A 25817-nucleotide genomic window follows, 5' to 3' on the forward strand; every position below is an offset into this window, starting at 1 on the left:
CATGAGCAGCACATCACCCCCACCATGGATGACATAGTCGCCAACTTAAATGGGGACAAGTGGTTTTCCAAACTAGACCTTAATTCTGGATACCACCAACTGGAGCTGACACAGGAAAGCCACAACATCACCACGTTCTCCAATCATTTGGGCTTAAGGCGCTATAAGAGGTTAAGTTTTGGCATCTCCTTGGCTGCCGAAGTCTTCCAAAACTCCATCCGTGAAACACTCTCTGGCCTCGTCGGCGTCATCAATCTATGCAATGACATTCTCATTTTCCCTGAGACGCTAGAGGAGCACCATGGGAGGCTACGGGTGATGCTTCAAAGACTCTCAGGAGCCGGTTTGATGCTACACAAAATAAAGTGCTTGTTCTATCAAAATTTGATTGACTTCTTTGGGTACATCTTTTCCCGCAATGGGCTGCACGTGGACCTCAAGAAGGCGGAAGCAATCCAGAATGCTCTGGTTCTTGAAAACCCCACTAAGGGGAGACGTTTCCTGGGTATGGCAATATACTGTGGGATATTCAATCCCAACTTGGCCACCATTGCAGAGACCCTCAGACATCTCACCAGAACCGACGTGCAGTGGGACTGGAGCCGAGAGGCATTAAAAGCTTTCCAGTCCTTCGAGACAGCTCTTCTGGACAAAGCCATGATGGCTTACTTCAACCCGCAAAGGAAGACTGATGTGATGGTAGATGCCAGCCCACTCAGGCCAAGGGAGGCCTTCTTCAAGAATGACAAAACCAGGAGTGGGTACCAGTGGCGTTTGCAAGCCGGGCCCTTTCTGCACTCGAAACTCGTTATGCCCAAATCGAAAGGGAGGCCCTCGCAATCCGGTGGGTGTGCCAACACTTCCACCTGTACCTGTATGGGCATGAATTTAGAGTGCTCACCAACCTCTGGCCTCGCTCTTCACAGGCACAGCTCGACTCACACCCCCAAGGATTGAGAGGTGGGCAGTGCTGCTGCAGCCATAATAGTTTCAAGTCATATATCGCCACAGAGGCAACAGTCTGGCTGACTATATATCAAGACATCTGACGCAGCAAGTGTTGATGGAGTCCGGTGATGAGGAACAGTGGACTGAATGTTTTGTGTAGGTGGTAATACAACTGGTGAATCCCACAGCGACAGTGGCCGAAATTGTGGAAGCCATCCTCAGAGATGCTAGCATCCAAAAGGGGAAGGAGGCACTAGCGAGAAGACAGTGGCAACCCTTCCTGGAAGGATCCAAAAAGCTCACTCATGAAGAACGCACAATGAGACAGCTGCTTTGAAGGATGAGGAATGAACTTTCATAGAGCGGAGATGGCTTTCTACGTAAAGGGCAGAAAATAGTGATGCTATGCTGTCTCTGGGACTGAGTGGTCGATTTGCCCCATCAAAGGCATTGGGGACCCACCAAGACTAAAGCTTGCCTACACAGCAAAGTGTGGTTCCCTGAAATGGACACTTTGGTGGACGGTCAGGTTAGGAAGTGTCACCCATGGGTGATAACTACTGGAGACCCACTTCCTGCTCTGGTACTGACAGAGGAATCCAGTACCCAGTGATGGTCCAAAGTGTGTATGGACTTTTGGAGCTTCACTGATGGCCATCTGACCATAATCCTGATCGATTCATGCACTAGCTTCCCAGTGGTTGAGCTGGTGATGTCGACGGCACTCAAGCACGTCAAATTTGTGCTGGAAAAGACATTTGCCCTGCTTGGTCTGCTGTAGGAAGGCCAAACCAACAATGGGCCCCCTTTTCATGGTCAGGAGTTCCAAGACTACCTTGCTTCCCTTGCAAGTCGACATAGAAGGATCACTCCGCACTGGCCCCAAGCTAACGGAGATATTAAACAGTTTATGAGGACTTTAAACTGAGAGATGCAAATAGCACTAGACCAAGGAGAAAACTCAGAATGGCACCTCCATAAATTCCTGAGAGCCTATTGACAAATGTCCCACAGCACTACTGGATGTGCCCCTGCAGCTTTGATGTTCAAACAACCCCCGCAGGACTGCATTCCAGCCAATGTCAGCTGGCAAACTGCGACATTGGATGTTGAAAAAAAAACAACAGTGGAGATGGGCCACCAACACAAAGGCAAGTGAGAAGCGATGAGCCAGAGCCTCTGTTCTCCTAGTAGGAGACATGGTTGTGATGAAGGATCAACACCTGGGGTGGAAATTCCGAACCCCGTATGAACCGGAGGTGTGGGAGACTGGGAAAGTGGATGGAACTATGGTAACAGTTCAATGGAGCAGGAAGACTGTGACGAGAAACCTACTGTGGTTCAAACAAGTGATCCTCACCAAAGATGGAGGGTCAGCCTGGCGAGCGCGAAGAAGATGAAGAAGTGGCAGCAAGACCCGTTCACAGCCGTCTGCTGAGGTTAGGGCCAAAGTCTCATGATCGCCACATGGGATAACCCAAAGAAACCAGATGAAGCGCGAGAAGGGCCAGTCCGCATGAGACAACCTCGGCTCCCAGTTACCGGCTAAGAGACTTTGTTTGCCACACGTGAATGGTGTTTTTTTCTGTTGTTATTTCTCCCTCTCTCTCCTTTCTTTTACGTTTTTTTTTTTTTGGCCTACATTAAAACAAGGGAGAGACGTAGATCGCCTCCCGAGCTCTTATATACAATGTATCGAGCCTTCACCCTGAGGGCCAGGCTAGGCCTGAAGGCATAAATAGAGCGTAAGACCGCTCGAGGTCTTCGCCCAAATGCAATCTGTGTATATGTGTCCCTTTTGTTCTGGCAGGGTCCAAGGTACGGAAGCACCCTGAGGCTGAGTCAGAGAGCTGCCGTAGCGAGGAGAGTCCCCTCCCTACACTGGGAACCTGAATCTATTGTTCCTTTTCAAAAGTACTTCCCTCACCCTTTGAAATTTCCAGGAATGCGTAAATCTACACCCAAGCATATATGTAAACTTACATATATGAATTTCCGAATTTCCTGTGAATCAAGCTCAGTGTGTTTTGGGACCTTTCCAACTTTTGAGAACTGTTTTCAGCTATAAATGAAGACTGATGCATATGAACTCAAAGGAATCTAAAGTTGACTTGTCCAGAAACATGGCGCCTAGAGTTGACGGATTCTGACGCTTGCTGTCTTGTAAGTTAGCATTCTAGTTCATTAATGGAGCTCCGTGACAACTATATGCTTTTCACTGCTGCAGCCATCTTTGAACTATGGTTGTCAGTGAGACTGCAGGGAACGTACACTGTTTAGTTTTGCTAGCCGACGCAAAAAAGGTGTTCCTTATTTACAAGAACTGTGAACCTTTGACTAAAGCTATGTACTAAGGATGTTTCGTTAAAAAAAGTTGCTGCGCATGGTACTTTCAAGCGTGTATATAAGCAGTTTTCATCTGACTTAATAATTTTCGTCATCCTGTAAGTGAAAAAATTGTCTTTGGATGCTTTTGCTCATAGCGGTGTGTTTTATGAGGGATTCCGTGAAAAGGAAGCTGAAAGGTCGTATAAGACGCTTCACGTGAATTCACTCTGCTTGTCAGAATCATGTGTCACGAATCTGGAAGAAAAAAGTTTCATCTTGCCGGAAGGGAGAAGTAAACAGCTTGTAGTTTAGTTGCGTGCATTCAAGGCTGACCAGGCTGTTGCGGGGACTAATTGTGAACGCTTTTGTAGCTCTCTAGGAGCTTTTTGGACAGTCCCTATGGTGGGCCGCTGATACATGATGTTCTACGTCCGAGAAAGCAGCAGGAATGGCTTTGAGAACAGGGAGTGTGCGCTGGTGCTCGCCGCTGTTGCTGGCCCTGTGCTGGTTGTGCAAGCTGCTGCAGGGCCGGAATCATGTCCCTGTCCCCGAAGTGCACAGCCTGAAGGGCAAGTGGGGGCTGTTCAACGCGAATGGCTCATTGGTGCTGGAGGGAGACGTGCCTGGGTGCGTGCACAGCGCGTTACTGCAGAAAGGGCTCATCGAGGTACGGTTTGCAGACAGATATATCTTCCAACTACCAAACCTAAACTATTCACTGGAATGTGCAACTTTCCTGTTGCATCTGCTGTAAGAGCACATCCTCCCCTTTCATCTACAGTACGTTCTAATGTGCGATTGAATTACTGAAAAATGTACCAGTGTTATGGAATGAGTAAGATTAAGCGAAACTCCTTATCACCTGAGTCCCAACATGCAGCGCATAGTGTCTGTATTGGCAACCCTCCCCCCTGTAAACTTTGTGAAATTACTACTTTGCCCAAAAGGAACGAAATAATTAAGACAACGCTAAGTTTGGTGGAAAACAGATTTCTGCAGGTTTATCTCGGAACTGAAATATGTCAAGTTGGTGGGTTATTTTACGGGCGGTCCAAGGACAGGCAGCAATGATTAACCTAAGCTGCCTCCGCCTGATGAGCCAAAAACAGCACCATGGGCCAACCCATTCAGTGCTCTAATTTTTGGATGGAGAGGTCAGCAGGGGAACAAAGAGGGCAGCACCTAGACGGGGAAGGTGTAAGTACCTTCTCTCCCACCAGGTGCTGGAAATGACGTGGGGGGTGAGCACCGGACATGGGGCTCCCAAGAGGGCCCCAAACGAATGGAAATAGGATACATGTGTGCCACATGTGGCATTAAGGGGGTCTCCCTCTTAGGGGGGCACACCATGCGCCATGTGGAGCCACAGATCTGTTTCTCTCATGAGACTGGACCATGCTGTAGTTTGTCAATGAAAAAGGTGTGAGGTCTTTAAAAGGGGTGTGGCCAGGAAAGCGAAACTAGGAATTCTTTACAAGAAGCTTGGCTTAAAACATTTAAACAAAATAATTTGCTTCACAGAGTGCCTTCTGATTAGTATTTGGGTTCCTGTCTGTGAGCTTTCTGTCACTGATTTCAGGCATATAAACAACGGGTCTTTGCCCAAAACAAGCTAACCTTAATGGCATCCCAGTGCTTGTAGACAGTATCAAATATATGAGTAACATTGATTTTGTTGTGTTAATTACAATTACAAATGTTTACATTATAAAAATTTGAAAATGTGGCTTAAGCTGTACTAAGGTAAACGTAAAGGGTACTGGTATTCAGAATGTCTCAGTATATTATTTTCTCCCCTTCAAACCACTTTCCTCTGCAGTTTCTCACCGTTAAACACCTATACCCTTTTTGTTCCTACATCTTTTTTAAATCCTTCATCTGCATAGCTCACATTTTATGTATTTCCTTTTCAGGACCGTTTTCACACTCTCCTTCCGCATGCACTTTCTTTCATCACTTCCACATTATCATCCACCTACTCACCTGTAAGCGTTGCATTTTCTTTTCCTTTGGTGCCATCTGTATCTTGACAGCTCTGTACTTTACAAACTTTCCCACAGACACATATGTGACCATCGTTTTATGCGCTCAGGATAGAGGACAAGGATTGTATGGGCATATACATCTTTATGACCGACCGACTGACTGGCGCGCTAAGAAACTCGCACTACTTTCAGTTTCAACTCTAGAGGAATCAATCATGCCTGTTATGAACATGCACCCACATTCTGAACTTACCCAGACACCTAGCTAAAGACATGCATATGGGGTCTGTAGGAGGCTGGCCTGGCTTGTAGTGGGTACCAGAGGTACTTACACTTTGTGCCAGGTCCATTTATCCCTTGTTAGTGTCGAAGAGGTGTTTCTAGCAGCTAAGGCTGATAGAAGTTAGCTATGGCAAAGCAGCTTAGGCTGAACTAGGAGACATGTAAAGCTCCTACTATACCACTGGTGTCATATGCACAATATCATAAGAAAACACAATACACAGAAGTACTAAAAATAAAGGTACTTTATTTTTATGACAATATGCCAAAAGTATCTCAGTGAGTACCCTCAGTATGAGGATAAGATATATACACAAGATATATGTACACAAACCAAAATTATGCAGGTAATAGCAAGAAAAGTAATGCAAGCAATGTAAAGTTACAGTAGATTGCAATAGGAGCAACACAAACCACATACTCCAAAAGTGGAATGCAAACCACGAATGGACCCCAAACCTATGTGAGCTTGTAGAGGGTCGCTGGGACTGTAAGAAAACAGTGAGCGTTAGAAAAAATAGCCCACCCCAAGACCCTGAAAGGTAGTTGTAAAGTGCACCTACTACCCCCAGAGAGCACAGAAGTCGTGATAGGGGGATTCTGCAGGAAGAACAAACACCAGCAATGCGACAACAGTGGATTTCCGGACCTGAGTACTTGTAAGACAAGGGGACCAAGTCCAATAGTCGTGACAGTGTCGAGAGTGGGCAGGAATCCCAGGAAATGGCAGCTGTGGGTGCAAGGAAGCTGCCACCTGTTAGAAGAAGCTTGGAGTTCTGCAAGAAAGAAGAGGACTAGGAACTTCTCCTTTGGAGGATGGATGTCTCACGTCGCCATGAAGCTTGCAGAGGTCCCACGCAGAAAGACCGCAAACAAGCCTTGCTAGCTGCAAGGGTCACGGTAGAGGTTTTTGGGTGCTGCTGTGGCCCAGGAGGGACCAGGATGTCGCCACTTGGAGGAGGAGACAGAGGAGGCGCCCAGCAAGTCAGGGAGCCCTCACAGAAGCAGGCAACACCCACAGAACTACCTGAACAGGCACTTGGAAGAAGAGTGAACCAGAGTCCACGCGAAGTCACAAAAGGGAGTCCCACGACGCCGGAGGACAACTCAGAAGGTTGTGCACTGCAGGTTAGAGTGTCGGGGACCCAGGCTTGGCTGTGCACAAAGGAAATCCTGGAAGAGTGCACAGGAGCCGGAGCAGCTGCAAATCACGCAGTACCCAGCAATGCAGTCTAGCGTGGGGAGGCAAGGACTTACCTCCACCAAAACTTGGACTGAAGAGTCACTGGACTGTGGGAGTCACTTGGACAGATTTGCTGAGTTCCAGGGACCACGCTCGTCGTGCTGAGAGGGGACCCAGAGGACCAGTGTTGCAGTCTTTCAGTGCCTGCGGTTTCAGGGGGAAGATTCCGTCGACCCACAGGAGATTTCTTCAGAGCTCCTGGTGCAGAGAGGAGGCAGGCTACCCCCAGAGCATGCACCACCTGGAAACAGTCGAGAAAGCCGGCAGGATGAAGCGATACAAGGTTGCTAGTAGTCGTCCAGCTACTTTGTGGCGGTTTTGCAGGCGTCCTGAGCAGTCAGAGGTCGATCCTTTGTTAGAAGGTGAAGAGGGAGATGCAGAGGAACTCTGATGAGCTCTTGCATTCGTTATCTGGTGAGATCCCCAAAACAGAGACCCTAAATAGCCAGAAAAGGAGGTTTGGCTACCTAGGAAGGAGGATTGGCTACCAAGAGAGGTAAGAGCCTATCAGAAGGAGCCTCTGACGTCACCTGCTGGCACTGGCCACTCGGAGCAGTCCAGTGCAGTCCAGTGTGCCACAGACACCTCTGTTTCCAAGATGGCAGGGGTCTGGGACACACTGGAGGAGCTCTGGGCACCTACCCTGGGAGGTGCAGGTCAGGGGAGTGGCCACTACCCTTTCCTTTGTCCAGTTCCGCGCCAGGGCAGGGCTGGGGGATCCCTGAACTGGTGTAGCCTGGCTTATGCAGACATGGGCACCATCTGTGCCCATCAAAGCATTTCCAGATGCTGGAGGAGGCTACTCCTCCCCTGCCTTCACACCTATTTCCAAAGGGAGAGGGTGTTGCACCCTCTCTCAGAGGAAGTCCTTTGTTCTGCCTTCCTGGGTCAGGGCTGTCCGGACCCCAGGAGGGCAGAAACCTGTCTGAGGGGGTTGGCAGCAGCTGCAGTGGAGACCCCGGACTGGCAGTTTGGCAGTACCCGGGTTCTGTGCTAGAGACCGGGGGGATCATGGAATTGTCACCCCAATGCCAGAATGGCATTGGGGTGACAATTCCATGATCTTAGAGATGTTACATGGCCATGTTTGGAGTTACCATTGTGACGCTGTACATAGGTAGTGACCGATGTACAGTGCACGCGTGTAATGGTGTCCCCGCACTCACAAAGTCCGGGGAATTTGCCCTGAACGATGTGGGGGCACCTTGGCTAGTGCCAGGATGCCCACACACTAAGTAACTTTGCACCCAATCTTCACCAGGTGAAGGTTAGACATATAGGTGACTTATAAGTTACTTAAGTGCAGTGGTAAATGGCTGTGAAATAACGTGGACGTTATTTCACGCAGGCTGCAGTGGCAGGCCTGTGTAAGAATTGTCAGAGCTCCCTATGGGTGGCAAAAGAAATGCTGCAGCCCATAGGGATCTCCTGGCACCCCAATACCCTGGGTACCTCAGTACCATATACTAGTGAATTATATGGGTGTACCAGTATGCCAATGTGAATTGGTAAATTGAGTCACTAGCCTGTTAGTGACAAATTTGGAAAGCAGAGAGAGAGCATAACCACTGAGGTTCTGGTTAGCAGAGCCTCAGTGAGACAGTTAGGCATCACACAGGGAACACATGTAGGTCACAAACCTATGAGCACTGGGGTCCTGGCTAGCAGGGTCCCAGTGACACATAACAAACATACTGACAACATAGGGTCTTCACTATGAGCACTGGGCCCTGGCTAGCAGGATCCCAGTGAGACAATGAAAACACCCTGACATATACTCACAAACGGGCCAAAAGTGGGGGGTAACAAGGCTAGAAAGAGGCTACTTTCTCACAAGGTCTAATAGGGACAAGTTTTAAGTCCGTTTTTAATCACTGCTGGTTCTGAGCCCTGGCAGGACACGCCCCACTTAAAGCCCTGATGTTAGCGTCTGATATTTGCAGCTCTGGAAAAAAAAATTCTGTGACCTAACTGTGAGAAAGGGCCTCTTATGACATGGTTAGCCCCCACTTTTTGCCCGGTATTTGATGTGGTTTCAAAGTTGTTAGTGCCCAGGGTCCCTGCTAACCAGGTTCCCTGGGCCAGAACTCCTCCCCAAAACTGTTGTGATGCATTATCACAATTGGGAAAGTCCCTAGTAAATGGTTCTAAAGTACCCAGGGCATGAGTTACTAAGGGTAGGCCCCCGAGGACAGCAGCACATATTGTGCCACCCTCAGGGACCATGCATCCAAATGCGCCCAGCACTTCCATTGCAGGCTGAGTGTACTGGTTCAATCCTAAAATACAAAACGGACATGGCACCAGTCTGGGTGACCTGTCCACTATACACTGCATGCAATATAGGTACGTCACCCCTCTGGCATGCCCCTACTGTGTCCCTGCCAAACCTGAGGTATAGTAAATAAACATAGCAGCCATTTTACATGCATGTGCTAGACACTGGTCAGTACGAGTTTCACAGCTACATGATAGCCACATTGCACTCTGGTTTGTTTGGTATCAAACAGCTCTGAATGATAAATCCAAACTGGTACCAGTATTGGATTTATTGAAAATTGTACCCAGGGGCCACCATAGAGGTGCCCCTGCAAAAGCCAACTACCCTGGCATGGTTGCTGGCCAGTCACAACCAACCAGCCTGCCACCACCAGATGAGATTCTGGAACCCTGGGGTGAGAGCCTGTGCTCTGTGGGTCCAGAGAACAAAGCACTTTGTGTTTAGAGGTGTTACACCTCCTCCCCCAGGAATGTGCACAACCTGCCTATGAGCTCCAAAGGGCTTAGCGCCCTTGAAACTCAACCCCCAGCCCTGGTGCCAACCCCCACTTTTGGCGGAAGCAACGGCCTGAATATACACAAAGGGCAGGAGGAAAGTACACCCCCAGCTTGCACCACCCCTAAGGTGTTGCATGCGAGGTGACCCCGCCATTTTGTTTTCCTCCATCTTGCCTGGTAGCAAAATAGCATATAAGGGAAAGGGAAGTGACCTCTGCCTACTGGAAGTGGTCACATAGTGGGTGTAGCCACCCTAAGGTAGATGACCCATTGGCCACTACTAGATACTCCCCTAAACACTCCCTAAATTCAGTGGGCACCCCGAGACCTGCAGATCCGATTCCAAGGACAAAAGAAGGCCTGCAGCAAAGAAGACCCAAGCCTCGAACTGCATTCCTGCAGCACAAAAAACAGTTGCTAATCCTGCCTGCACCCAGGACTCGACAGTCGCTGCTGAGGGGTTACACAGACATCGGATGGACTCGGAAAAAACCCCAGAGGACCTCCACCCGTCTTAAAATCGTCAAATACCTCCCTCCAGAGTGAAGGCATAACAAAAGACCCAAAGACCAGTGAAGTCCAGTTCATGGACCAGCTGCTGATTAAGAAACTGGATGCCGTAACCAGACCAAATTTCACCTGAAGGAACCGGAGGACAAAACCTGTAAGTGTACAAAGTTTGGTGGCACTGCGACCTCCAGTGGTGGAACCATACAATAGCCTGGATTACTGGTCACTCAACGTCGGACACCAAGAATGAAGGTTCACTCCGGGCTCCAAAAGACCAGGTGCAAGCTCCAGTTGAGGGACCTCAGGACACGTAAGAACCACCCCCCAGAGTGGCCCTGTTAACCTGCAATTCACCCTCAAAGCTGCCTGCCTCCTGCTTCCAATGGCATATTTGCGCACAGCTTCCGGCTCATCTATCTGCTCTGCACCCGTCCTCTCAGGTCTTTGCACCAGAGAACCAGCTGTGCACTAAGGGTCCCCCCCACCCTTTGCAACCTCTACACTCCAAGGGGACCCACCGGACTAACCTGGAAGTCTACCTGTGCATTGCTTTTCCAAGTGGTCCCCCGCAGTGGTCCTGCACCAGCACCAAGGACTTTTCAGCAGATCTCCCACCAAAACCGAGAACTGCCCAAACTCCTCCGGCTGGCCTACAGGACTTTTTGATGACTTCGACCTATACGCAAAAGGAGACATTGGTATTTTTAAAGTTTTCCCCCATTGATTCCTGTGGTGCGTATTTACGCACAAAATCAAGACATTTTCATAACTTTGAAAAATCATAACTTCCAAAGTACCCGATTTTGATGATCTTGGTCTTAAAAAAAAAAAAAAAAAAAAAGTATTTTTGTAAATTGGTCTCGAGTGATTCCTTTGAATGTGTGTCTACATTTATTGATACTATGAGTACCACAAATGCTTTCACCTCTCCAAGATTGGCCTAACTGCTCGACCAAGCTACCATAGAAATTGGAGCATTAGGTGGTCTAGGTTTTACCTCTCTAAACCAACGTGTGGTTGTCCAGACTCTGCACAGTGTGCCTGGTTCTGCACAATACATAGAGACCAGCCTTCTACATTTGGTGTCTCAGTGGTGTGATAAAGACTTGGCATTTGCTGATACCATTTTGTCAATTTGTGAGCACATGAGTAATTGTCCAAATCATCTTTAGCTTAATTGCATTTTTTTATTTAGCTAATATTTGCACATTTTTAAACTAACTGCTAGGACCCTGGTTAGGTCCCTACAACAATAGTTAGAGTAAAAGTCCCTACTTTAGTTGGCTTTATCAGAAAGGGGTTCCAAATTTCTAAAAAGGTCCCAACTTTAGTAGCATAAAACATGTCAGACTCAGAGAACTGGAGCCAGGAGCTCGACCTGGCCTCTTATATGGCATATATCTATGCTTAGTTAAGGAAACTCCGCAAGCCATAGAAAATCCCGACTGGAAAACACGCTAAAGTTGACCAGCTTAAATTCCTGGTCGCTCAGCATGAAAAAGCCCACTCCGCAGAGGAAGTAGATGGTGAAGCGTCTGGTGGAGAGGAAGATGCCATGGACAATGGGGATGAGGGTAGCTCCTCTTGCCTTAGCATTAGTGCACCCACAGTAGAAGACCTGGCCGTGGCCAGGCTGACCAAAAGGCTGAACCTAGAGGCTCAGTTTTTGGAGACTGCAACAAAAAGACAAGAGTTGGGCCTAGGACCCATCCCTAGTGGCAGCATTGAAGAGAGAAACTTCAACATAAAACTCCCAAAAGCAGTTGTCACCCCTCCACATCCCCCCCCTTCAGAAGGGGATGATATAGTAACATGGTTTTCTGCCTTTAAAAGAGCCTGCATTGGGTGGGAAGTTACAATGAAACATTGGGGCACACTGTTGTGGGAGTTATCAGGAAAGTGCAGGGATGGGCTGCTGACACTGAATGAGGCAGATTCTAAATCCAGTGACCTTATAAAGAGTACCCTGATTGAGAGCTTAAGATTTACAACTGAAGAGTACCACATAAAGTTCAGGGAGGCTAAAAAAAAACAGATCCAAACTTGGGTTGAGTTTGTGGATTATTTAGTGAAAATGCTGGCTGGTTGATTAGCTGGTAACAAGGTACAGGATTATGATGGGCTGTAAAACCTATTCATGAAAGAGCATCTGCTGAGTAATAGTTACAATGAGAAGCTACATCAATACCTGGTAGACTTAGGCTCACTTTCTCCTCTAGAGTTGGAGAAGAAGGCAGGCCATTGGGTCAAGACAAGGTTGATCAAAACTACCACTGTTGAGGCAGACCACATAAAAGAGCCCAAAAAGTACCCCCAAGGGAAAGAGGTGAGTCAAAACAAAAATAAAGAGTTTGCTCAAGGCCTCCAAAAACCTGCACAGGAGGGTGGGCCCAGAGACTCTTCACAGTGTAGGGATGGGTACAAAGGAAAGAACTTTTGATTTCAACAAGGCTTGGCGCTATGATTGCAAGAATAGAGTGCACCAAACTGGAGACTCTAGCTGTAAAAAACACAAGAATAATGCCTCTAGTCACCCTGCAGTAAATTCAGTTGCTAATCTCCAGTTGTTGCCTGACCATGTCAGTGAACCCACAGAGGCATGACTAGTCACAGAGGGCAGGGTAGAATTATCCTGCAATGCGTGGCCTAGCACTATGCAAAAAATACAGGCAGCACCCTTTGATAAATGGGGGAAAAAAAGTTGAAGCCCCAAGGGACACAAGAGCTCGTGGTCCATTCCAATCAGTTCCTGGTAGGGAAGTCTTATCCTGTCACCAGTGCTGACAATGAGACAAAGTTCCATCCCATGGCTATGGTAACATTTGATTAGGGTGGAGTAGTAGTTCAAAAAGAAGTGTGTCCCCATCCATCCCAGTAAATTGCTTGGAAATGACCTGGAGCATTCCCCCTGGGCGGAAGTAGAACTGAAGACCCATACAGCCATGCTTGGGATCCCAGAAAGGGCCTGTGTGAAGACTAGGGCACAGTGCAAACTTCAGAGAGAAAAAGGAGGGTTGGATCCTGAAACAGTGGACCAACCTCCCAAGAGGAAAGGCAGGAAGACTGGGGAGCCAGTTTTAAAAGAGATCTCAAGTCAGAACTCCTCTTTTCAGGAAGTGGCATTGTTATTCTTCCAGGGAACTGAGCCTGCAGACCTGGGGACTTAACACCCAGATCTCTTAGGCCCTGGGCGACCCTCTAGGGAGGATCTATGCAGGGAACAAAGCCTGAGGCAACAAGCTACACAGGAAGAAAAGGGTAGTGTCAGTGGTACCCACAGGGTTTATTTTGAGGATGGACTCTTGTTTACTGAGACCAGAGACCTGATTCCTGGTACAACCTGGAGGGTGGTAGTACCTCAACAGTTGAGAGCATGTCTCCTCACTCTAGCCCATGACATTTCCCTAGCTCGACATCTGGGCCAAAATTAAACGGAGTAGTCTAGTAAACCATTTTTACTGGCATGGAATGTCTCAAAGTGAAGGGCTTTTGCCAGTCCTGCGTCACCTGCCAAGCTAGTGACAAAGCAGGTGGCCACTTAAAGCCCCCCTTAATTCCACTACCTGTAGTTGGGGTGCCCTTTGAGAGGCTTGGGGTTGATTTTGTTGGCCCCCTTGGTTCTCAAACAGCATTAGGACACAGATATATCCTAGTGGTAGTAGATCATGCCACTAGATAACCCAAGGCTGTACCCCTTAGAACCATCACTGCTCCTGCAGTAGCAAAAGCCCTCCTGGGTATTGTTACCAGGGTTGGGTTCCCTATGGAGGTAGTATCAGACAGAGGGTCAAACTTCATGTCTGCATACTTAAAACGCATGTGGCAAGAGTGTGGAGTGACTTATAAGTTCACTACCCAACACCATCCACAAACAAATGGGTTGGTTGAAAGATTTAACTTGACCCTAAAAGGCATGATTGGAGGACTCTCTGAAAAACTCAGAAGGAACTGGGATGTCTTACTTCCATATCTGCTTTTTGCTTACAGGGAAGTGCCACAAAAGGGAGTAGGATTCTCTCAGTTTAAACTTATGTTTGAGCATCCTGTTAGAGGACCACTGAGTTTTACAAGGGAAGGCTGGGAGAGATCTCTCAAAGAGCCCAATCCGGACACAGTGGACTATGTATTTGGCCCATGTTCAGGAATAGCAGAGCACATGGAAAAAGCAAGTCAAAGCCTCCAGACCATACAGGAGCTGCAAAAGCACTATTATGACCAAAACGCTGCTATGGTGGAATTCCAACCAGGGTAGAAATTGTGGGTTTTGGAGCCTGTGGCTCATAGGCCCTCAAAGATAAGTGGCCTGGGCCTTATCCAAAAAGAAAAGAAAGGGGAAGTCACCTACTTGGTTGACTTAGGCAGTTGCAAAACTCCAAGAGAATTATCCATGTCAACCTCCAGAACCCTGTTATGACACAGCTGATCAATCAATGAGGTAATTTATAAAGCGCGCTACTCACCTGTCAGGGTCTCCATGCGCGGGGGGAGCTACTGATCGAATAGCCATGTGTTGAGGCGTTTCCTGAATGTTGGGAGGTCCTGGGTCTGGCATAGGTGGAGCGGTAGGGAGTTCCAGGTTTTGGTGGCGAGGTAAGAGAAGGATCTTCCTCCGGCAGTGGTGTGGCGAGTGCAGGGGACGGAGGCAAAGGCGAGGCTGGCGGAGCAGGGAAGGCGGGTGTAAGTAATGGAAGATGAGTCTGTCGTTGAGGTAGGCCGGACCTGTGTTGTGGAGAGCTTTGTGTGCGTGGGTGAGGAGTTTGAAGGTGATCCTCTTCGATACGGGTAGCTAGTGTAGGTCTCTGAGGTGGGCAGAGATGTGGTCGCGGGGAGGACGTCGAAGATGAGGTGGGCGGAACCATTTTGGATACGTGGCATTTTTGTTTGTAGTTTGGCCGTAGTTCCTGCATAGGGTGCATTTCCGTAGTCCAGTCGGCTGCTGACCAGGGCGCGCATGACTGTTTTTCTGGTTTCGACGGGGATCCATTTGAAAATCTTGCGGAGCATACAGAGGGTGTTGTAGCAGGAAGAGGAGATTGCGTTGACCTGCTGGGTCATGCTGAGTGCTGAGTCCAGGATGATTCCCAGCTTTCGTGCTTGAGTTGTGGGTGTGGGTGCGGCTCCTAGGGAGGTAGGCCACCAGGAGTCGTTCCAGGTGGAGGGGTTGCTGCCGAAGATGAGGATCTCAGCTGATGTGACCATGCTCATGGTTACAGATGAGGGACAGGAAGAAGAGAGTGAGCCTCTCCCCGATCTCCTCTCCAGCAACCCACAAGATGGTTCTGTGGATGGGGTAGTCTTATCAGACACCCTCACAGAACAATAGCACGCTGATTGCAGGCAAGTCCTCAACCGGTATGCTGAGTTATTCTCCCTGACCCCTGGAAAGACTGATTGGTGTGTCAATGATGTGGACACTGGTGACCACTTGCCTGTCAAAAAGAACATTTACAGACAGTCAGACCATGTCTGGGAGAGTATCCAAACAGGATTTGGGTGTCATTGAACCCTCAGAGAGCCCCTGGATTAGCCCAGTAGTTTTAGTCCCCAAACCTCACTCCAAAGGAGAGAAAAGGAAAATGAGGTTTTGTGTGGATTACAGTGGCCTCGGCTCAGTAACCAACACAGATGCACACACAATTCAAAGAGTTGATGAGCTCATAGATGGATTAGGGACAGCCAGATATGTGAGTACATTTGATTTGACATCTGGGTACTGGCAGATTGTCCTGACCCCAGGAGCATAAGAGAGGTCTGCTTTTTCCTCTCCAAGTGGGCATTATCAGTTTACTGTTATAGTTTTTGGATTGAAGAATGCCCCTGACACCTTCCAAAGGTTGGTGAACCAAGTCCATGCTGGGCTGGAATCTTTTAGTATGGATTATTTGGATGACATAGCTGCCTATAGTTCCACCAGGTAGGATTACCTGATCTACCTAAGGAAGGTCCGTGAGGCCCTGCAAAAGGCAGGCCTCACTGTCAAGGCCAGTAAGTGCCAGATAGGGCAGGGCAAAGTTTTTACTTTGCCCACCCGGTAAGTGGATGCCAAGTCCAACCCATCCATCCCAAGTTCCAAACCATTCTGGCTTGGGAAGCTCCTACAACCCAGACACAGGTCAGGGCGTTCTTTGGCTTGACTGGGTATTAGAGGATATTTGTGAAGGATTATGGCACCATAGTGGCCCTCCTCACAGAACTAACCTCCAAGAAAATGCCCAAAAAAGTTAACTGGATAGTGAGTTGTCAAAGGGCCTTTGACACTCTGAAGAATGCTATGTGCTTTGTGCCAGTTGTACAGGCTCCAGACTACTCCAGTCAGTTTATTGTCCAAACAGATGCCTCAGAACTGGGGGTGGTAGTGGTCCTGGCCTGAAAAATCATGCGGTACATGACTAGTCTGTTGCTTTTATGAGCAGAAGACCACTCCCTGGGGAACGAAAATGGAGTGCCACAGAGAGGGAAGCCTTTGAGGATGTCTGGACCTTGATGAAACTGAGGCCATACTTGTTTGGCTCTCACTTCATAGTTCAAACAGATCATATGCCTCTCAGATGGTTACTAACAACTGAAAGGTGAAAACCCCAAGCTACTTAGATGGTCTATATCCCTACAGAGAATGGACTTTCAAGTGGAAGATGACCAGGGACTGCCCACGCCAGTGCCGATGGCCTTTTCAGGTTCTTCCACTTAGATGATGAAGATTCACTAGGGAAAGGGTAGTCACATCCTCTTTCGTTTGGGGGGGTTAGTATGAGAGAGGACCTTTTTTGACAGGGTTAGCCCCCACTTTTTGCCTGGTATTTGATGTGGTTTCAAAGTTGTTAGTACCCAGTGCCCCTGCTAACCAGGTTCCGTGGACCAGATCTCTTTCGCAAAACTGTTGTGATGCTTTGGCACAATTGGAAACAGTTTTGGGTGCCCCCATAAGTCTCCTAGTAAATGGTACTAAGGTGCCCAGGGCATAAGGTAGTAAAGGTGGGCCCCTGAGGGCAGCGGCACGGATTGTCAAGGGGGAAACATCCTGAACAACTAGGTCTAAACCACTACTTGCCTGAACCACTACTGCTAAACAACTAAAAAGTCTCTACAACTAAGTACTGAACAACTACTGTCTAAACAACAATTGTGCCTGAATAACAATTGCCTGAACAACTAATTTTAAGGTAAGGTTTTCTTTTTGTTTTTTATGGTTTATTAGTTGTTTAGAATATATATATATTAGTTGTTCAGGCAATTGTTATTCAGGCATGAGAAATATGCCCCTATTGTATCCCTGCCAAACCTGGGTCATAAAAAGTGAACAGAGCAGCCATTTTACATGCATGTGCTAGACACTGGTCAGTAGGAGTTTCACAGCTACATGATGGCCATTCTGCACCCTGGGTTGTTTGTTATCAAACAACTCTGAATGATAAATCCAAACTGGTACCAGTATTGGATGTATTGAAATTTTACCCACGGGCCACCTTGCAGGTGCCCCTGCAAACGTCAACTACCTTGGCATGGTTACTGGCCGGTCACAAAGAGCCTGCCACCATCAGATGAGATTCTGGAACCCTGGGGTGACAGCCTGTGCTCTGTGTCCAGAGAACAAAGCCCTTTATGGGCATAGGAGTTACACCTCCTCCCCCAGGAATGTGCACAGCTTTACCTATGAGCTTCAAAGGGCTTCCAACCCTTGAAACTCAACCCCCAGCCCTGCTGCTAGCAGCAGATGGCTACCCACATTGCGAACCACCATTTTTGTTGGGAGCAACAACAGGAAAATACACAAAGGACAGGAGGAGCGTCTACCCCAAGCTTGCACCAACCCTAAGGTGTTGCATGCAATGTGACCCCTCCATTTCATTTTCCTCCATCTTGCCTGGTAGGAAAATAGTCTATCAGGGATAGGGAATTGACATCTGCCCACAGGAAGTGGTCACATAGTGGGTGTATCCACCCTAAGGTTGATGGCCCATTGGTCACTACTAGGTACTCCCCTAAACACCCACTAAATGCAGTATTTAGTGGGCTCCCCTAGACCTGCAGATCAGATTTCAAGAACACAAGAAGGGCTGCAACGAAGAAGACCCAAAGCTCAAAAACTGCTTTTCTGCTGCACAAACAACAAGGTGCCAAACCCTGCCTGCTACACCCAGGACTCCACAATTGCTGCTGTGGGGTTGCACGAACATCAGATGAACTCAGCAAAACTGCAGAGGATCTCCACTCTTGTGAAAATCGCCAAATACTTCACTCCAGAGGGAAGGCATCACTACCTGCTACAAAAGACCCAAAAACCAGTGAAGTCTAGTTTGTGACCAGCTGCAACCAAGGAATAATACTCCACAGCAGGACCAAATTTCACCCGGTGGACCTGGAGGACAAAACCTGTAACTGTGCCAAGTTTGGTGGCAATGCGATCTCCAGTGTCAGAACTGTGCAATAGCCCGGTGTACTGGTCACTTAACGTCAGACACGAAGAAGAAAAGTGCACTCTGGACTCCAAAAGGATCAGGAGCAAGCCCCAGTTGAGGGGCATGTAAGAAGCACCCCCCAGAGTGGCCCTGACTTGCAATCCACCCTCAAGTGACCTGCTTCCAAGGGCACCTTGCGCACAGCTCCTGGTTCATCTATCTGCTCTGCACCGGCCTCCCTGTGCCCTGCACCGGAGAGCCAGCTGTGCTTTAAGGGTCCCCCACCTCTTGCGACCTCTACGCTCCAAGGGGATCCACCGGACTCACCTTGAGGTCCACCTGTGCATTGCTTTTCCAAGTGGTCCCCTGCAGTGGTCCTGCAGCAGCTCCAAGGTCTTTTCAGCTGCTCTTCCCGCCAGAAATGGGAACCGCTCCAACTCCTCCGGCTGGCTCACAGGACTTCTTGACAACCTCAACCTAAAAGCAGAAGGAGACATTAGATAACGCATTGCCTGATTTTATATATATTTTTAGCGTTTTCTCCCATTGATTCCTATGGTGTGCAATTATGCCAAAATCAAGACATTTTCTAAACTTTGAAAAATCATAACTTCAAAAGTACTTACCTGATTTTGATGATCTTGGTCTTCAAAATTTTATAAAAATCTGAAGTAGTTTTGTAAGTTGGTCTCAAGTTATTCCTTTAAGTGTGTGTCTTCATTTATTGATCGTGTGAGTACAACAAATGCTTTGCACTTCTCCAAGATTGGCCTAACTGCTCGACCAAGCTACCATAAAAATTGGAGCATTAAGTGGTCTAGTTTTTACCTCTGTCAACAAACGTGTGGTTGTCTGGACTCTTTGCAGTGTGCCTGCTTTTGCACACTACATAGAGAGCCAGCCTCCTACACTAACCTTCCAGGGATCCAAGGAGGGAGATGAATAAGGTAATATAATAATGATAACTTAGAATCCTATTACATTGTCTACTTAAAATGGACCATAAACTCACTTCTGAGCAGGGTTGTGACACTTGTAATAGACAACAATATCGATTTGGACTGCTGAACATAAATTCTTGTCAGGTCACCTTTATTTGGCAGATGTTGCCCTCTTATTTACTCCTAGTTACGTTCATGACAAACAAAATGCCTCCATAGTTTTCAATGGAGTCACTCCATTTTAAAACCTATATCACGGTCCAAAAAACTATTCATTTTCTATTAACCTTCATAGGATCCCCCACATCAAGTCCCTGACTTCACCCTCAACTTAGATTCCACAGGTTGATAGGTATGGACATGTAATGCACTTCTGAGCAGGAACGTATGAAACTACCGGCATCAGGACTGCCTGCGCAAGTAATGAACTGCTGCTGCACCAGTAATTAGCAGCACTGGCGCTGTTACACTTCGTGACGACTCTAGACAGAGCTGTCCACTTTCCTCCATGCTCTTTGCCCTGTACCTTGAACCCCTTCTTCAGAGGATTCAAGAGCATGAGGGTGTTTACGGAGTACCTTTTTGCCAAGACACCTTTAAGGTACCGGCCTTTGAAGACAATATTCTGCTTTCTGTGACGACCTGACCCAATCTTTGCAGAATCTCCTGCCACTCCTATGGGAATGTGATACACTGGCTGGTCTTAAGGTAAACTTCAGGAATTCTGTGGTCATGGTGGTGTCTGGGGCAGAGTCCACAATCTTCAAGCAGAGACCTCGTTTCATTGGACCATGACTCCCTTCCCTACCTCGGGGGGGGGGCTCTGACTCCGGATATCTACACCTGCGCGAATACCAATATCAAGCACATCACACGGTCACATAAGGCACTCACCTCATCTGGCGCTTTCATGGCTCCTCTTGGGTAGGGATAATAGCCTCCTTTAAAATGTGGCCCTCCCTACGATACTGTACATGTTTTAGGTCCACTCCATACCCCCTGCAGCGGGCTGAAATAACACAACTGACTGACATCTGCAAAAACTTCATTTGGGGGAAGGGAATCTGCCTTTATTCCACTACATGACCAGCAGGAGCCACCGACACACTGCTTCTGGGAATCCCTAACCTCTACTTCTATTATATGGCTTCCAAGGTGTGATAAGTTGGTGGAGTGGCGATAGGGTGAGATGAATAAATCCTGGTGCTTTATTGACTAGAACATGACGTCCAGGCCACTGGTGGAGGTTCTGTGGCTCCCTCTCTACACCTTCCCAATCACGGGAGCCATTCTCAAGGCCTTGGAGTACCCCACTATCTACACAGGGATAACTATGTTTTTTTTGCCTTTGACCCATGGGAACCAAGACTTTTTGCATGGCCTGGAGAGATGTACATTTCAGATATGGATTACCAATGGTTGTTACCACCTTAGCGACCTAGTCCATAGGGAGCTACATTTGTCCCTTTGAAGACATTAAGCAGTCATACTATATCCCGCACCATGAACGATTCCATTATTTGCATATCAGACACTGTTTGCCATACCCCCCTGTACGTACATGAATCAGCCATAAGACCTGTCGCATATTTTGAGAAATTTCCACCAGGCCTCATCACTACATGGCATTTGATCTCCTGAATATATGTTTTTCTGCTCCTTCAGGCGATCTAAGTGATTCCCCTACAGGAGGGGTTGGGAGGAAGATCTGCGAGTGGCATTGAACAACAAGAGTGGAGGGCTATTTACACCCACACAACAATCTTTGCCAAACACTCCCAGGGACGAGAGGTACTCTATAAGATACTGTACAGATAGCACTACATGCAAGTCCGACTTCACACCATAGACCATAGTAAATCTAAAGACTGTTGGAGGGGTTGTGAAGGGACAGGAACCTTTACCACATCATGTGGTCCTGCCAAGGCCTGCGGAGTTCTGGGAGGAAGTCCTGGCAACCATAGCAGGCGTAGAAAGGTTGCATCTTGATAAAGGTTCGGCATCAGTACTCTTAGGCTTCCCCCTAACAAGTGTGCCCCCTTCATTCACATAAAAGTAGGAGAATCTCCCATCTCCTTCTAGGGGGCAAACAGGCTATACTAAACCTATGGAGGGAAGCTCTTATTCTGAATAATGTGATGTGGCGGCAGAACATTTGGGTGATTATGGTGCTTGAAAAGATAGCGCATGACCAACAGGATACTTTAGACAGATTTGCTAAAATGGTTGACCTCGTCCTGGACTACCTCAAACAAGACAACAAAGACATGACTTGCCCTAGATGTCTACGGGTATAGGGTCTGCTCTCCCACAGCAGAGCTGGCGATGTAGACAATGCTTGAATAGTTTCTTCAACTGCTAATCTATTTTCTGAGCTGGTGTGGTGTCGAGGGGAGTGAGAGAGGAGGGTGGGAGTTGTGAACTTCTTGTTTTGGCAATCTCTTCACCTTGTTGTTGTATACCTTGAAAACTAATAAACACAATTGAAATTATATTGGACAGTACTTGCAGCTCCTACTAGGACTGTTATAATGAACAGTGCCATCATTTCTCAGTTGGGCTGCTACACTATCATTGGACGGTGTTGTACTTCTGAGCAGTGCAGCTATGCCTTTAGTGGGAGTGTACCAGCACTTGATAGCAGGGTTGGTAATGCTTATTATGAATAATCCCAGCACTTACCAGGAGAGTGCTATACCAGCAGCGCTCAGTACAACCTCTTCTCAGAAGGACTGATATTTTTATTTGGGCAGTAACCACATTTCTGAGCAGGACAGCTATACAGTCAGTGGAACAGCTCCGAACTTTTCATCAGCGCTAGAGTTTATTTTCCAACTGTACAAGTTATCTGTCTTCTTCAACGCAACACCAAATTGTTTCCACTACCAGAACACTTTATCCATTGTTCTTGGTATTTCATCCAGAAGGAATCGTCCACAAGCTTTGAGAAAATGTCAGTAGTTTCCCTCTCTTTTTTTATTATCTTTAAAATCATGGAATATGAATGAATGAGTAAAAAATAATAAAGAAAATAAATTGCAGTTTTACAAGCCTTAGTTTCTGTTTTTATTGTAAAAGAAAATCTGCTAGGTAATTTTGTATTATCTATGTGTGAATGTCCAACCTCGCTGAGGTTTAAACCACTGCGAAGAAGTAAACAGGTCGAATATGTCATTGAATGACTACCTGTTCAGGAGAACTATTTTTAAATATAGCAAGTCTTGGCGTCTAGTGGGAGAATCCCTCCCTTCAAATTCAATTTCCACCTCTCCATTGCCCTAACAAAATTGATAACTGTGCCACATAGAATTTCAAGTGGTCAATTTTAAGTTGTGTTTCAATTCCTTTCATCTGAGAAAGTCTTCTGTTCTAACGTTCTTATATTCTATGCCCACTTTGTATTGTGAAATGAAAGAATGAACTGAGTGATTGTTTAATAAGTTTATAAACATTATGGTTAGGTAGGAGTGATAACCAGGGATGAACCAGAGGGTTTAGGGTGACTCCTGCTGTGGTCCGCCCTTCACAAACTAGGGCGACGATTGACATTTAAACTACAACATCCTGTGTTGTGAGTTAATCTTGACCTAAAAGGTGGCAACTATCTGATGCGTTAAGAAAATGTTTTAAATGCACCCATTACCGCATACTTTTTGAAGAACTGCAGGCGAAAATGAACAGAATTTTAAAAGCAGTGCTATTTGCATAATGTTGTATCGATCCCATTGTATATTTCTTTACCCAATAATAACGTTCTTGTTTATTCTAATGTCATCGTTGGAGGGTTGGAAAGAAGCTCTGAAAATGTTCTGTTATTTCTTATTTTAATAGGATCCTTACTACCGATTTAACGACATGGCCTATCGCTGGATTTCTTTGGACAATTGGACCTACAGTAGGACATTCACGCTCCCCACTGATATCAGGTATGCACAGTTGAAACAGGTGGAGGGGGAGCTTTAGATTTCACATTTGTGCCTGAGAAGATGCAAGCCTACAAGGTTTATAGTATGCTTTGGAAACAATTATTTAGCTTAATTGTTCAAACAAAAATCGGAAGTCGAGTGATGCGGAGTTTATACTAACCAAAGGGGAATAGCACCAAAAGGAACTGTGAAAATACAGTAACAATAACAAACAAGCATTTGCAATTCAATGGGTCTCGGGTTTGCTTGAGTTAGAGCTATTAGCATTGTGAATTCCTACCTGGACTTTTCTTGCCACGTAAATTGAAAATGAAAAGTAAAACAGTTGGCAGAAGCAAGTCAACTCAAAGCGCCACCATGAGCGTGAACGCAAGGGTTATTGGCTCCCTGCGTGAATGTCTAGAAAGGATCGCACGCTGTAACAGGAGGAAGCATGGCGTAGTGTGATGGCCAGTAGAAATGTTCAGAAATGTTCACTTAGTTAAAAGGGGAGGGAACTGAGCACACAAAAGAGGGACATTTCACAAAATGCACCAATAACAATGAAGCATTTAAGACAAGCACAACAACGAATGAATAGCAAGAGTGGGTGTGGTTAAAAGCCCACAGAGAGATTACAAAAGCCCCAGAGTTCTTCCCCTCTCGAGCCTAAAAAAAAGTCTTACCATGGTTTGTTAATTGGGATTTCAAACAGTAGGAAAGGAGACAGCGTCAAGAGTGAGAAGGACATGAAATTAAAGCACCACCTATTACAATGGTAACAGGAAATTTGCACATCCCAAAATGGGAAAATGTACAGTTAAAGTCTACAATCATCAATAACACTGCTGGGGTTACAGAAGTACAAACCATACCAACACCCTGCTACCCAAGGGTGTTAAATGACTGAACCAATGCAATGGTCAAACAAGAGTATGTAACATACAGAAGAGAGTACAGCAAATATCTAAGATGGTGCAGTTGATTCTTGAAAAGTCCATAATGAGCCAAAAGTAATGTATCTTGTCAATATTTAATTATTCTCCATTGACACAGATCACTGTCCCAGGTTAAAACAGCCACTGTGGAAATAGCCAATATGTTTTTTACCCAGGCAGACTTCCACAAGGTAATTTGTTGCATATATGCTGTTGACTTGTATCAAAGATGGGTAATAACCCGCAAGCAGAAACCTGAGATCACAGGTAATGCGGATTGTTGGAAGGCCCATCAATACCAGCCCTGGAAAGAGATTAAATGCAGACGTTTCTAGCCAACAATGTTGTTCGAACAAGGATGGCGCCCTTCCGGTATAGATCCCTCTTTACACAGCCATACTGACAAACAACATTACCTCAAAGTTTCTACTCACGGATTACCACCAGTCTTTGGGCTCTTGATAACGTCTGCTTGAACGAAGCTTGTTAGCTGCTTCCAGACTGACTATTTTTCACTAGGACACGTGATCCGTGACCACCATGAATCATTAAATACTCAAAGGATAAATCACATTTGGCTCATTAGTGACTTTTCAAGAATCAACTGCTCCATCTCAAACATTTGCTGTGCTTCTTTCTGTTCAATTTGTATAAATTAAAGTACTGCACAAGATCATACATGGGCATTTAAGGGAGTTCGAGAACACTTGGGATAAGTAATGCATCTTGGCAGAGAAGGTGCAGACACTGGCGGTAGAGCGGCGCTATGCTTCCTATATGGGGTATACCTGAACACATCTTCAAGACGCATGGTGGTTAGCTTTCCAACAAAAACAAAGCAATAAAAGTTAATTGATGGGAAAAGAAAATGTCAGTGCTGCGTACTATGTGACACAACACAGAGTTCGCTACAAAGGGGCAAGAAATAGGTCGGAACAAAAAAGATTTGGTTGAAAAGCTAAAGGAGCCATCCTTTTGTGCCCAACCTTTCTTTCCCAGCGGCCTGGAGACATGAAGTTATTTCCTAAGCACACAAGAACCATTTCCAGGCACAGGACATGAGCCTCCTGCTTGCAAAGCTATTTAACCTGCAACACAAAATAAACAAAAACGGAAAAAACATGTTCCCAGCACAAGAGGCAGTGCCGGCGTAGGTTTTGTATACACATTTTACAATGTTGCCCTGTGAATGCAGCATTACGTGAGGTGGCCATTTGTTTGCACAACAGAAAGCAGGAGCGGGTTCAGCTGCAGCTTTCCTCTTTCTGCTTAAGACGTTTTAAAAACAGGACAAGACACAGGCAGAATATATTTAGCTGGCATGTAATAAACGCCCGGTTTATTGTTGTTTTGCTGTCAGTTTAACCCTTGCTAAGGGTCTGCTTTAACAGAAACACAATAATGAATGATGCGGAATGTGTAGGTGTTTAAAGCACACAAGCTGATGGCCAGCTCCAAACTATATAGCACTGCAAACGTAAGAGGATGTTGGGAACACCTATCAGAACTAATTATAAGGCACGGAGAAAAGTAAAACCACAACTTTAAAAATGCAGTGGGTCT

General features: G+C 46.7%; 1 protein-coding gene across 1 annotated transcript in view; it reads left to right on the forward strand.

Annotated features, from left to right (window-relative positions):
- The first annotated feature begins 3513 nt into the window (after positions 1-3513).
- Positions 3514-25817, forward strand: part of MANBA (mannosidase beta) — a 313152-nt gene continuing 290848 nt past the window's right edge. The window contains exons 1-2 of the mRNA XM_069230206.1: positions 3514-3943; positions 23243-23337. Of these exons, the coding sequence (XP_069086307.1) occupies positions 3725-3943; positions 23243-23337 (314 nt within the window). The 5' untranslated portion in view covers positions 3514-3724. The remainder of the gene's footprint in view (positions 3944-23242; positions 23338-25817) is intronic.

This window comes from Pleurodeles waltl, chromosome 1_1 (genome assembly GCF_031143425.1).
Source record: "Pleurodeles waltl isolate 20211129_DDA chromosome 1_1, aPleWal1.hap1.20221129, whole genome shotgun sequence".
In the NCBI taxonomy this organism is placed as follows: Eukaryota; Metazoa; Chordata; class Amphibia; order Caudata; family Salamandridae; genus Pleurodeles; species Pleurodeles waltl.